Here is a 13,740-nt window from a genome sequence, read left to right as displayed (position 1 = left end):
CACACCTGCTTCTTTTCTTTTGGTGGGGAAGGTGTTAGGGATTGCTAATCATGCAGAACTATATTTTCTTATTAAAGACAGCATAAGCTCGTGGTCATCAGCTATTATATACAAATACATATGTATATACTTGGGTGGGATAATACTTTAGCGGTCCTCAGGGATCACTCCTAGCAGAGTTTTGGGGATCCTTTGAGGCACCAAAGTGGTCAGCCCCTGCCTGGATCAGTCCAGTGCAAAGGAAGAGCCTTATCTATTGTATTGCCCCATGATTATATACACTTTAATGGCATATGAAACGTTGTTGCTTCAGAAGATAATATTATACTGTGCAAAATATCCAGCTCTGTGCTTAGGGATTATTCTGGGTGGTGCTGAGGGGACCATACAAGATGCTGAGGTTTGAACCTGGGTTATTGGGTGCCAGGTAAATGCCTATTCACTGTTTTCTATTTTTCTGCTCGGGAATCCTGAGAATCAAACCAGGTCTCAGGCATGGATTTGAGCTCCTTCTAGACAGTTTGGAGGGAGAGCTGTTGGATAGTTCAATACATAACATAATCCAGAGAAACATTTTTGGGGGGGTCACATCAGCAGGTTCAGGGATTACTCCTGGCTCCTCACTCAAAAATCACTCCCGGCAAGCACGGGGTACTATATGGGATGCCAGCATTTGAACCACCCTCTACCCTAGATTGGCTGCGTGCAAGGCAAACACCCTGTCTCTCTGGCCCAGAGAAATAATTTTATTTGGATTTTTTGGCCAGAGCAGTGGTGAGTGTCACACTCTAGAGCAGTTCATGGCTCTGTGTTCAGGAGTGAGCCCCTGGTGGTGCTCAGAGGAACATATGCAGTACCAGGTTGGAACCAGTGTTGGCTGTATGCAAGCAAACAACTTATGTTGTAGAAAATTATTATTCTATTTTGATTTTGGCCATATTTATAGCCAGAGTAGGTCTCAAATTAGAAATGATAGACACAAGATACTCTGCATTACTAAGCCCAGAGTAAAAAGTGAAATAGCCTGGAACAACATAGATAAAGGGCACAAAGGGGAACTGGAGAGATGTTACACACGTCAGATTCTTGCCTTGTATGTGACCCACATGAGTTTGATCCGAGAACTTCAAACATTCTTCCATCATTGCCATCAGGAGTGATTCCTGAGCTCAGAGGCAGCAGTAAGCCCTGAGTGCTGTTGTGTGACTCAAAATAAAGAAAAAGAACTACATAAAAGGGGAAGAAGAAGGGTTGGCCTTAAGCAGTAAGGCATTTATCTTGCACACATCCAACCCAGGTTCAATCTTCAGCACTCTGTTGGTTCTTGAGCACCACCAGGAGTGATCCCTGAGTGGCACTGGGAGGGAGTATTAAAATTGGAATAAACTGTAGTCATTTTCCTCCTCAGCTGGGAGGCAGGCATAAAATACAAGTGTTGTATTGCTAATTCATTGTTCAGAGGAGATTAAGTATGGAAATATTGGCTTCTTTCTCCCATAATGGTTGATGTTTAATAAGATAATTCTTTCATAAAAATCTAAGAAGAACAAGAGAGACTGCCATAAACACAGGCTGGGGTGGAAGATGGGAGGTAATTTGGGGTTGGTGGTGGGAAATGACAACTGGTCAAAATAGGTTTTAGAACATCAACTATCAGCAACTTCTTTTTAAAACTCTGTATTGCAAGGTGTTTAAAAAATACCTTTAGATGAAAAATCTGGCGTGATAAACTAGATAAAATGAATTCTGGCCCCCAAGAGAATTAGATAATACCCTCACTCAAGGATTGTATTTTCAGTAAGTATGCTACTATTGAAAAATGAAGATTTTTTGGCCCGGAGAGATAGCACAGTGGTGTTTGCTTTGCAAGCAGCCGATCCAGGACCAAAGGTGGTTGGTTCAAATCCCGGCATCCCGTATGGTTTCCTGTGCCTGCCAGGAGCTAATTCTGAGCAGATAGCCAGGAGTGACCCTGAGAACTGCCGGGTGTGGCCCAAAAACCAAAAAAAAAAAAAAAAAAGAAAAAAAGAAAAAAGAAAAACGAAGATTTTGATACTTAATAATTTTTTAGCAATCTAACTTTTTTTCCTTCTTGCTATCCTAGTTTCAGTTATTGAAAACTTTTTTTTACATTGTCTCTTAGATGTTTTTTATATTCCTTCGTTCATGAGTGGATCGAGCAACTTTAAGAAGGCTAAAATAGATGGTACCAGAAATAGAGACTTTCCAGTTGCCCACCTAGGTATGGAAAAACATATGGAAATGCTTTTATCCATTATTATTTTACAAGTATATATCCAAGCTGATCAGTTCCTAATACTCTCTCTGAAGAGAAATGAAGTGCCTGTTCAACTGTCATCACCATTATGTACTTGGTGAATTCTAGAGCAAATTGAAGAACACGATAAATACTTTTAGTTTCATACTTCACATTATTCTTATTAAAAATGATGCAGTTGCGTTCAACCATCAACTTTCACATTTACCTTGCAGAGTCATTCTTTGTTCCAATCAGTCATCCCTTTTCTCCCATCAGCATGCCCACACTGATAGACACATACTTCTGTACTTCACTTATAATCACTTGCAAAATACCTTTTTGAAACTTTAACTGCATGCTTAGTGAGACCTGTTTTTCTTTTTTTTTTTTAGTATTATCATAGACTCATATTTCTTTCTTTGTTGATGTCCTAACTCAAACAACCCATTAAAAACCACTAACCTCCAGTGCAGTCATTTACTAAGCATGAGGATTCTGCTTAATATTAATTCTGCCTGACTATGTGGTCGACTTTCATATTTATATATAATTGATTATCTATTTCCTTTTCTAGAATCTCTTGAAAACTACTACGACTTGAAGGTAATACCTTTCAGTTTGTTTAGAATTATTAATTTTAGATTTTATAAGCTGTACAATATTTGTTAATCTTCTTTTAATTTTACTCAGCCTTCTATTGAAGTGAAAGACTCCATTCCTAATAAAGCAGTTGGAATAAAGGATGTTCAAACAGCTCAACCAGGTACATTTTAGAGAAAAAAATTAACACTGCAAAGGTTCACTAAAATATTTAAATATTTATTATTTTGGGGGGGGCACACCCATTTGATATTCAGGGGTTATTCCTGGCTGTGCTCTCAGAAATCGCTCCTGGCTTGCAAGGCAGACACCTTACCTCTAGTGGCACTGCTCCGGCCCTATAATATTGTTTTTATGTGTCTTTTTTTTTTCAGTGTTATTAGAAGTATTAGACTTAAGTAATAAAGATGTGTTTGTCAATATCTATGTTTTAATACAAGATTTTGAATAGCTTTAGAGATTTTTTAAAAATGTAAACTTTTTGTTGGTTAGTTTGGGGCCACACCAAGTGATGCACAAAGGTAATTCCTGGCTCTGTGCTCAAGAATCATTCCAGGTGGAATTGGGAGACTTTATAACAAACTGTGGGATTGAGCCCTGTCAGTCAAAGTGACTGAGCAACTCAAAGGTTCTACTCAATGTGCTGTTACTCCAGCCCCAAGATGTAAATTTTTCACTCAGATATTTCTACTAGATGATTGGGGGAGTGGATTGTGAGTTTGAGGCCTCAACCAGTGGTGATGTTCAAGGCTCATTTCTAGCTCTGTGCTCAGGGAACACTTCTGGTGGTGGTACTCAGGGGAATTATGAATTGGGGATATTGAGAATTGGGGATCAAAGTGGAGCTAGCCACGTATAAAAAAGTGTTTGCTATCTCCTGTAGTATTTCTCTGGCACCAGATACCTTTAAATTCACATTTTGTTGCCCTAAAATTGCCAGTATGGTAACTGCTTCTTAGGGAGTCTCAGAGGTAAGTAGGTAGGTAGGTAGGCAGATAGGTAGGTAGATAGATAGATAGATAGATAGATAGATAGATAGATGGAAGGATAGATAGATAGATAGGTAGTAGATAGACAGACAGGCAGACAGATAGAAAGATAGACAGATAGTTGTTTGACATATTGGTTTTTAAGATACTACGATTTTTGTAGTCTTTTAAAATGACTACTGATTTCAGAGCTAGAGTAAAACTTCACTTGCTAGCATATCAGTTGTGTTTGAATTTTAATTATATCATCATATATTGAATCTCACTCTAGTTAAATTGGAGCTATTATGAAGTAGAGAATATAGTGGGACTTTATATGTATATACTTTACTTTTTGTTTTGGTGCAGGTAAGAGTGTAATGGCTAAGTGCTTTATCACATTGAGGTGTCTCTGGCCTCATTTAGGAACAGTTCTGAATAGTTCTTAAAGAGGAAGCATAAATTAAGCTCAATAAAATGTCATTCTCTGCTTTAATGAAGGCTATTCCTTTTATCTCAGCATTCTAAGTGGTTCATTTTTATATTTATGTAGATTTGCCACCTGAACTAGACTTAGACATGGCAACAGAGGAGGATCCAGAAGGACATGATGAACATGAATATAACCTCTTGCAGGTAGGTGAAATCTTTTTTAAATTTACATTTCTGATTTTATATTGTTCAATATCTTTAGTGAAACAGCATAGCATTGAAATTATGTTTAGTGTTAGCCTATCAGAGTGTGATCATGGTTTAATATTTACTTTTTTGAGAAGACGAAGTGATAATAGAGTGGGAGACACTTTCCCACTTAGCCCTATCCTTGACTCCTTAATATTTGATTTTAAAACCACTTTAACGAGTTAAAACTTACACCATTGGAGAGGACCTACTATTTCACAGGGTTGCTATTTCACCTGGGTTTGATCCCACGCTCCCCATATGGTCTGCTTAGACCTGCCAGGAATGATCCCTGAGCACAGAGCAAGGAGTAGACTCTGATCATAGCCAGATATGGGCCCAAAACGAAACAAAACCCAGGGCAGCATATTATTAGAATATACAGTGATTTTCAGATCAATATTATCCTCGAAATTGAAATAAAACTTTTTCTAAGTATTACTACTTTTTTCCAATTTTATAGTTCCATACATAATTGAGCAGGTAACATCAAACACTAAATCATATGATGAAGCAGTGTAAATTAGGAGTAGTGAAGCAGGGAAGTCTCTATGTTGGATTTCTGTGATAGGGGCAATTGGTAGTGATTCCAAATTCACATATGCAAATTGCCAGTGATCAATGCCAAGACAAAAGCTCCATTCTGTCTTGTGATCTCTATGTGAATACCTTTGGAGTCCCTCGATTTGGGGAGCATATTGGATCATAAATTGATTATCAATAAGTTGATAAGTTGCTTATCAATCTAATCCCACGTACCAGGATGGAGCCTCCATGCTTGTTCTTTGTATATAAACAATGACTTTAGGGATGGGAGAGACAGAACAGCATGTCAAGGTAGTTGCATGCATATGGCCAACCCAGGGTTGATCCCTAGTACCCCTATATGATTTACCAAGCCCTCCAGGAGAAATCCCTGAGTATAAAATTTTAAATCAACACTCACTAGTGTCTATGAAAATATATTAGAACTGGATGAAAGTAGATAACATTTGACTCTTCTTGGGGTGTGCAAGGTTGGGCCACACCTGGCAGTGTTCAGGGCTTTCTCCTGGCTTTACACTCAGGAATCACTCCTGGAAGGGACCATATGAGATGCCGGGGATTGAACCTGGGTCAGCCATGTGCAAAACAAATGCTCTACCCTCTGTGCTCCTATTCCAGCCCATAATTTGAAGGTTTTGTGAGAGAGCTCTATAAATTTAACTTTATTTTCCATTAGTTTTTTGAAGTGAAAGATTTCTTTTGCATTTATATAGTTACACTAGAAAAGGAACTTTGTTAGTGGTAGATGAAGGAATTCGGGAAACTCCTGCAGCTTCCTTAAATTTATCTAGTCTTCTGGAATGATTAAAACTGAATAGGGGCATGATGCATGTGATATTCCTTCATTCATAGAGTGTATAGAATTGTCCATTTATGTAAGTGGATTTTAGAACTGGATTAGAATAGCTGTGGAATTTAGTGAAAATCGATTTTGGGGGATTTCAATCTGAAGAGTCTTTCATTCAAATTCATGATTTGGGGGCTGGAGAGATAGCACAGCCATGGGGCATTTGCCTTGCATGAGGCTGACCTGGAAGGGACCCAGTTTGATTCCTGGCATCCCATAGGGTCCCCCAGCCTGCCAGAGACGAATTTCTGAGTGCAGAGCCAGAAGTAACCTCTGAGTTCCAGTGAGTTTGGTCCAGAAATCAACTAATCAATCAATGAATCAATCAATAAATAAAGTTTAAAAAATTCATGAATTTGTTAGAATTTGTCAGCACTTTTGAGTTCTGAGATAATAGAAACTCTTTTTTATGTGCTTTCATGAATTTATTATCTCTAGGTAAATTTTTGGTTTCTAAGTATTTTGTGGGGGGGTGGGGCATACGTGGTAATGCACAGGGGTGGTTCCTGGCTCTGCACTCAGGAATCACTCCTGGCATTTCTCTGGGTTCCAAATGGGATGCTGGGGATCAAATTCTAGTCTGCCATGAGCAAGGCAACCACCACATTTGGTGTTTTATCTCTGCTTCTAGTCAAGCTTTTCATTGTATAAAATGCATAGGTAGGGGGCCAGAGAGATAGCATAGAGTTAAGGCATTTTGCCTTGTGTGCAGAAGGATGGTGGTTCGAATCCCGGCATCCCATATGGTCCCCTGAGCCTGCCAGGAGCGATTTCTGAGTCTAGAAGCAGGAGTAACCCCTGAGCCCTGCCAGTTGTGACTCTAAAACAATGTATAATAAAATAAAATAAAATAAAATAAAATGCATAGTTAATTTTCTCTTTCCAAGTAAGTCATGGTATGTCATTTTGTTTTGTATGCTGGCTAAGAGTTCAGTGAATTTTTTTCCACAAATGCTTTTTTTATTTTTCAACGGAGTTTTTATTTTTATTTATATATTTATTTATTTATTGCTTTATATAGGCACCATGTATAAAAGTTCTTTGTTTTACTTAGGTTTCTGATAGTCATGACAAGGAAAAAGACCACATGTTACAGGATGAAATTGTCAGGCTAAAATTGGAAGTCAACACAATGAAAAATCAGAACCAGGAAAAGGAAAAGACATATTTAGAAGACATTAAAATTCTCAAAGAAAGGAATGAGGATCTTCAAAGGACTATAAAACGGAACGAGGAAACGTTCACTGAAACAGTGTTCCAGTCTACTGGACAGATTAATGTCCTGGCAGCCGAGAATACAATGCTTAAGTCTCAGCTGGAGCAAGCAAAGCAGAAGAAGGACACACTGGAAACAGAACTGGAGACTTACCGTTCTCGACTGGCTACTGCTACGCAGGTCCATGATCAAAGCCAGATCTCCAAAAGAGAACTGGAACTCAGCTTCCAGAGGGCCAGAGATGAATGGTCTCGCTTGCAGGAGAAAATGCACTTTGATGTGGCTAACCTAAAAGACACTAATGAGGTTCTTTCTCAACAGCTCTCTAAAACGGAAGCTAAACTAAATAACCTAGAAATTGAGCTCCATCAGACAAGGGATTCCTTTAGAGAAAAGACATTGGCTTTGGAATGTATTCAAAGAGACCTAAGCCAAACCCAAGGTCAGAAGAAGGATATATAACACATGTATCATAATGAACAAGGGAAAGTGAATAAATACATGGGCAAACAGGAGTCCTTAGAGGAGCTACTGTCTCACTTGCAGAGTGAAAACATGTTGCCTCGCCAGCAACTAGATGATGCCCATAACATAGTGGACAGCAACGAAAAGACAATGATGAAGATGTACGGCCAGTTCCAGGACAATGTCCAAAGGCTTCAAGCTGAAAGGGAGAAACATCGTCTTCTGCTGGAAAGAATAAATAAGCAGTTGATCAATGACAGCAACCATTTAACGGAAACAATATGCCAGTATGAAAGTGAAAAAGCACAAAGAGAAGTAAGTATCTAGGAAGAAATCTTATTCAAACTTCCCAAAGAAAATTCAAAGTAATTATTCGATTGTGGATTAATGTTGAATATGTTGAGTATTCAAGATCTATAGACTTGGGTTAGAGTGGTAGAAAAGTGGGTAAGGTGCATGCTTTGTACATGGCCTATCCTGGTTCGATCCTCAACATACCATAGGGTCCCCCAAGCACTGCCAGCAGTTAGTTATTTCTGAGTGCAAAGTTAAGAGTAACCGTAACCATTACTAGATGTCACCCCAATCAAAATATATGTTAAATAAGGCTAGAGTACAAAAGGTACCTATCACAGACTGATGAGTCCTGATACTAAAGTATCTTGGGTTCTCAGATTCAGAGAAGAGAGACAGAGGCCAAGGAGTCAAGTTGTGTTCAAGCTCTGTTCCATTAATTCAAAGTAAAAGGTACAATATTTATACTCAAATTTCTTGGTAAGTCGTAACTTTCAGAAAAAGCTATTCAGAAAAGCTAATTTTACCCCCAAATAGTACAGGGATCAATTGTTCAGAGCATATTCTGACACAGAGCGGTTTCACCTTTGACTTTTTTTTGTTTTTAGAAATTTCTTGCTTGTAACACTAGTTCAGAAATGTTTTGATTTTATTATAGTTTATGCATTCTGAACTGGGGCCTGAAATGTTAACTTTTGATATAAATGCATGTAGGCTAGCAACAAGGGTGAGTAATTACTCTGTAAGACCAAATAAAAAATACTTGAATCTACAGAAATGTTAAATCAGAGTATTCTTTAAAGTGTCAGCTGAAGTTAACTCTCAATTTTTATGCTCCATCCCCTTTATTTATGAATGCTTCATGGACAGGCAACCAAAGTTTTTCAGGGTCCTAAGGCCTGTATGAGTGCAGGTTATATTTTCAAGCCCCCATTTTAGAGGTGATACTTTTCATGCTCCCCTCTCTGCGAGCACAGGCTGCCTTAAAAAAGTTCCTGCAGTTTTAGATAGCGTATGAAAAACCCTCGTCAGACAGGACCTTTTTTTTTTAAATTTATTTAAACACCTTAATTACATACATGATTGTGTTTGGGTTTCAGTCATGTAAAGAAAACCACCCATCACCAGTGCAACATTCCCATCACCAATGTCCCAAGTCTCCCTTTGCCCCACCGACCCCCGCCTGTACTCTAGACAGGCTCTCCATTTTCCTCATACATTCTCATTATTAGGACAGTTCAAAATGTAGTTATTTCCCTAACTAAACTCATCACTCTTTGTGGTGAGCTTCCTGAGGTGAGCTGGAACTTACAGCTCTTTTCTCTTTTGTGTCTGAAAATTATTATTACAAGGGTGTCTTTCATTTTTCTTAAAACCCATAGATGAGTGAGACCATTCTGCGTTTTTCTCTCTCTCTCTGACTTATTTCACTCAGTATAATAGATTCCATGTACATCCATGTATAGGAAAATTTCATGACTTCATCTCTCCTGACAGCTGCATAATATTCCATTGTGTATATGTACCACAGTTTCTTTAACCATTCGTCTGTTGAAGGGCATCTTGGTTGTTTCCAGAGTCTTGCTATGGTAAATAGAGCTGCAATGAATATAGGTGTAAGGAAGGGGTTTTTGTATTGTATTTTTGTGTTCTTAGGGTATATTCCTAGGAGTGGTATAGCTGGATCGTATGGGAGCTCGATTTCCAGTTTTTGGAGGAGTCTCCATATTGCTTTCCATAAAGGTTGAACTAGACGGCATTCCCACCAGCAGTGGATAAGAGTTCCTTTCTCTCCACATCCCCGCCAACAATGTTTATTCTCATTCTTTGTGATGTGTGCCATTCTCTGAGGTGTGAGGTGGTATCTCATCGTTGTTTTGATTTGCATCTCCCTGATGATTAGTGATGTGGAACGTTTTTTCATGTGTCTTTTGGCCATGTGTATTTCTTCTTTGTCGAAGTGTCTGTTCATTTCTTCTCCCCATTTTTTGATGGGGTTAGATGTTTTTTTCTTGTCACCCCAATCAAAATATATGTTAAATAAGGCTGGAGTACAAAGGGTACCTGTCACAGACTGATGAGTCCTGATACTAAAGAATCTTGGGTTCTCAGATTCAGAGAAGAGAGACAGAGGCCAAGAAGTCAAGTTGGGCTCAAGCTCTGTTCCATTAATTCAATGTAAAAGGTACAATATTTATACTCAAATTTCTTGACAAGTCGTAACTTTCAGACAAAGCTATTCAGAAAAGCTAATTTTACCCCCAAATAGTACAGGCATCAATTGTTCAGAGCATATGCTGACACAGAGCGGTTTCACCTTTGACTTTTTTTTGTTATTAGAAATTTCTCGCTTGTAACACCAGTTCAGAAATGTTTTGATTTCATTATAGTTTATGCATTCTGAACTGGGGCCTGAAATGTTAACCTTTGATATAAATGCATGTAGGCTAGCAACAAGGGTGAGTAATTCCTCTGTAAGACTAAATAAAAAATACGTGAATCTACAGAAATGTTAAATCAGAGTATTCTTTAAAGTGTCAGCTGAAGTTAGGTCTCAATTTTTATGCTCCATCCCCTTTATTCCTGAATGCCTCATGGACAGGCAACCAAAGTTTTTCAGGGTCCTAATCTCTGGTTAAGTACAGGTTATAGTTTCAAGCCCCCATTTTAGAGGTGATACTTTTCATGCTCCCCTCTCTGCAAGCACAGGCTGCCTTGAAAAAGTTCCTGCAGTTTTAGACAGCTTATGAAAAACCCTCCTCAGACAGGACCTTTTTAAACTTGGTGTCTTCCTAGGTCAGATGTTCTGTTTGCATGGGTGATGATGTATCAGGTTTCAAAGTGGATAGGGTGTTTACCTGGCACTTGGCTGACTGGGTTCATCCTGGCATCCCATAGGTTTGCAAACCTGCCTAGAGTGATTTCTCAGCAGAGAGCCTAAAGTAACCCCTGAGCACCAATGAGTGAGGCCCAGAAACAAACAAATAAACAGAATATATATATATATATATATATATATATATATATATATATATATATATATATATATATATCTTGGTCCAGAAATATAGTAGAGTGTAGGGTGCTTGCCTTGCACATAGCTGACCAGGGATTGATTCCTGTTACCATCTAGCATTCCCTGAATAGCTTCAGGAGTGGTCCCTGAACACAGAGCCGTGAATAAGCCAGGAATCAGCACTACCTGGTGATACCACTCTGCCCCCCCAAGTTCTACAGACTGTAAATATATTTACTGTATTCTCAGTAACAAAATAATTTGGTACAGATCTTGTATGATATGCTGTATAATTTTATTTGTGCCTCAAATTATATAATTTTAAGACCACCAAATTTTTGAAGAAACCTACCTTTCTGTAAATCATCACTAGAGACAAATGTATTTTAGCAAAACTGTATTTGATATAATCTTTCTGCTCCTATGTCTGATTCACTTTAAACATCATTATAAATTATTGCTCATATATATGCACTTTTATTCTTTGGTTTGTTTTATTGATCACACCCAGTGTTGCTCAGGGTTTACTCCTGACTTTGCACTTAGCACTCACACCTGGAGATGCTCAGGGGATCATCTGGGATATCAGAGATTGAAATAGGTCTGCGGCAGGCAAGGCAAGCTCCTTAATCACTGTCCTATCACTCTGGCTCCAGATTTGCTCATAATTTTCATTTTAAACCTCCATGATTTGGAAAATTCTCATTTGGATAGAACTTTATCCTAGGGCTTCTTAACTTTTTTTTAAAGTGATTTTTTAAGCACCATGTGGTTTTGTTTCCTTTCTGTGTGCTTGCTTACTCATTTACACAGATTTTTTTTTTTTGTTTTCATTCCCCAGTTGTAGAACTGAGCACTTAAGGACCACTCCTAATGGGACTGGGGGGACTAGATGTGGTGCTGAAGATTGAACCTGGGTTAGCGGTGTGCAGGGCAAGTGCCCTACTTCCTAGACTATCTCTTCACCCACTTGGTGAAGAGATTTTCATTTTCATGTTAGTGAGCTCCATTTTTATGTTAGGAAAAATTCTATTATTTTTGTTTTGTTTTGTTTTGTTTTTGATTGTGCTCAGGGCTTACTCCTGTCTCTACACTCAGGGATCACTCTTGGCAGGGTTCAGAGGACCATGTTTGGTGCCAGATATTAAAAGCAGGTCGACTGTGTGCAGTGTGCAGGGCAAGGATGCTACCTGCTGTACTATGCTCCAGCCCATCATGTTAGTAAGAAAAGAGCAGAGATCTGGAAGGGAGGTTGGAGGTCATGACACAATACCTAAACTTCACTGGAATGCTTTCTCCTCCTCTATTGGGAGCCCACCTGTGTCACCTGTTGGCTCTGGGACATTGCTCAGCATTGCTGAGCTCCTCTTCAAGTTCAAGCAGCTGAAAATGCCTGTGCGAGTTTTGTTGAGACTGGTTCCTTTAGTCCTGGGGAATCCTCAGTCAATGTTTATGAGATCCTGGTTCTAGCTGGCGCCTGAATGCTGTCCCAAGCTTGGCGAAAGCACCCAGTGAACAGGCAGTGATGGGTTTACAACAGAGCCTGTGGTGTGGAGACATGGGACTATGGAAACCTCTATGAACATCTGGGTTCATATGTTTTAAAGATTTTCAGTTTTCAGTTGCTGTCAGCATAACATTCTGTTATGTCATTCATATATATATATATATATATATATATATATATATATATATATATATATATATATATATATATATGCTAACTTCTGATTTTACAAATAGTTTTTTTTTTGGTTTGCTTTGAAAAAGAAAGATCTGAGATAGATTTTAGTTTTCTGGGAGAATTTTAACCAACAATTCAGTAAAAGAGGAGCTCTGAAGTGAATTCAAACTGCAGACATGGGTGGAAAAGATGATGTTGTGACTCAAGTGCTTTCTTATATTTTTGAGTCCTTTGGCTTGAGTCCAGCACCATGGTGGCTCGCTGCCCCCAGTTGTCAGGTGTGACCTCAACAGCAATAACAAAAGGATTGAAAACAGGGAAAATGTTCACACATGGACTTTATGACCATGACTTTATGACCACTAGTTTCACCATATGCCCACGTCTTTTTGAGAGTAGGTAGGTTGTCAAATTTGTAGATTCATCAGGGAGTAATGGAGAGTTGTCTAGTCACATATTTGGGAGGCAAGAGGAGGCCACCAGTGTCAAATATCTCATGAGAAACAGTTAAGTTAGTATTTTTCAGCATATATATGCTAGCATTAAATAGGATCAGCAAAATTTGCTGACACAGTGATTTATAAAATTGTAACAAAACTGTGTTATTAGGTGTTTGTGAGACAACTTCAGCAAGAACTAGCTGATAGTCTAAAGAAGCAATCTATGTCAGAGGCTTCGCTGGAAGTTGTATATCCTTACCACACTACCTTGGAGGATGAAAATCATTTAAAGAGGAAGGTAAGTCGAAGGAGAAGTCCTGTGTGTATGAAATTGTCATGTCATAAGTGAATATTCAACTGCCTATTAGTATCAAGTTTCATAGGCTTTTCATTGACAGCTTTTTATGGTTGTGTTCATTTATCATAATATACTATCTTATGCACATACTTTGTAAGTTCATTATTTGACTATATAGTTCTATGACTTTTCTAATCATTATACTTAAGAAAGTTAAGAATTAGTTAATTTTCTGAAGTTGTGTGTGTGTGTGTGTGTGTGTGTGTTTGATTTTGTCACACCTTATGGTGTCAGGGGTTACTTCTGGCTCTGCACTCAGAAATCAGTCCTGGCAGCCTCTGAACCAAATGGGATGCCAGGGATTGAACCTGGGTCAGTTGTGTGCAAGGCAAATACCCTACATGCTGTGCTGTTGCTCCACACCA

At 38.6% G+C, this 13,740-nt stretch overlaps 2 protein-coding genes across 2 annotated transcripts in view; one reads left to right on the top strand and one right to left on the bottom strand.

The window, feature by feature from the left end:
• The window catches only part of LOC126014220 (ankyrin repeat domain-containing protein 26-like), a 263,129-nt gene that overhangs the window by 174,859 nt on the left and 74,530 nt on the right, over positions 1–13,740 (bottom strand). The window lies entirely within an intron of this gene.
• The window catches only part of LOC126014221 (ankyrin repeat domain-containing protein 26-like), a 40,038-nt gene that overhangs the window by 16,913 nt on the left and 9,385 nt on the right, over positions 1–13,740 (top strand). The window contains 6 exon segments of the mRNA XM_049777542.1: positions 2,144–2,242; positions 2,835–2,863; positions 2,951–3,023; positions 4,382–4,464; positions 6,957–7,898; positions 13,187–13,340. Of these exon segments, the coding sequence (XP_049633499.1) occupies positions 2,144–2,242; positions 2,835–2,863; positions 2,951–3,023; positions 4,382–4,464; positions 6,957–7,898; positions 13,187–13,340 (1,380 nt within the window).

Source organism: Suncus etruscus, chromosome 7, assembly GCF_024139225.1.
Source record: "Suncus etruscus isolate mSunEtr1 chromosome 7, mSunEtr1.pri.cur, whole genome shotgun sequence".
In the NCBI taxonomy this organism is placed as follows: Eukaryota; Metazoa; Chordata; class Mammalia; order Eulipotyphla; family Soricidae; genus Suncus; species Suncus etruscus.
Note: the sequence above shows the minus strand (reverse complement) of the source record. Positions and strands in the feature narration are given on the sequence as shown.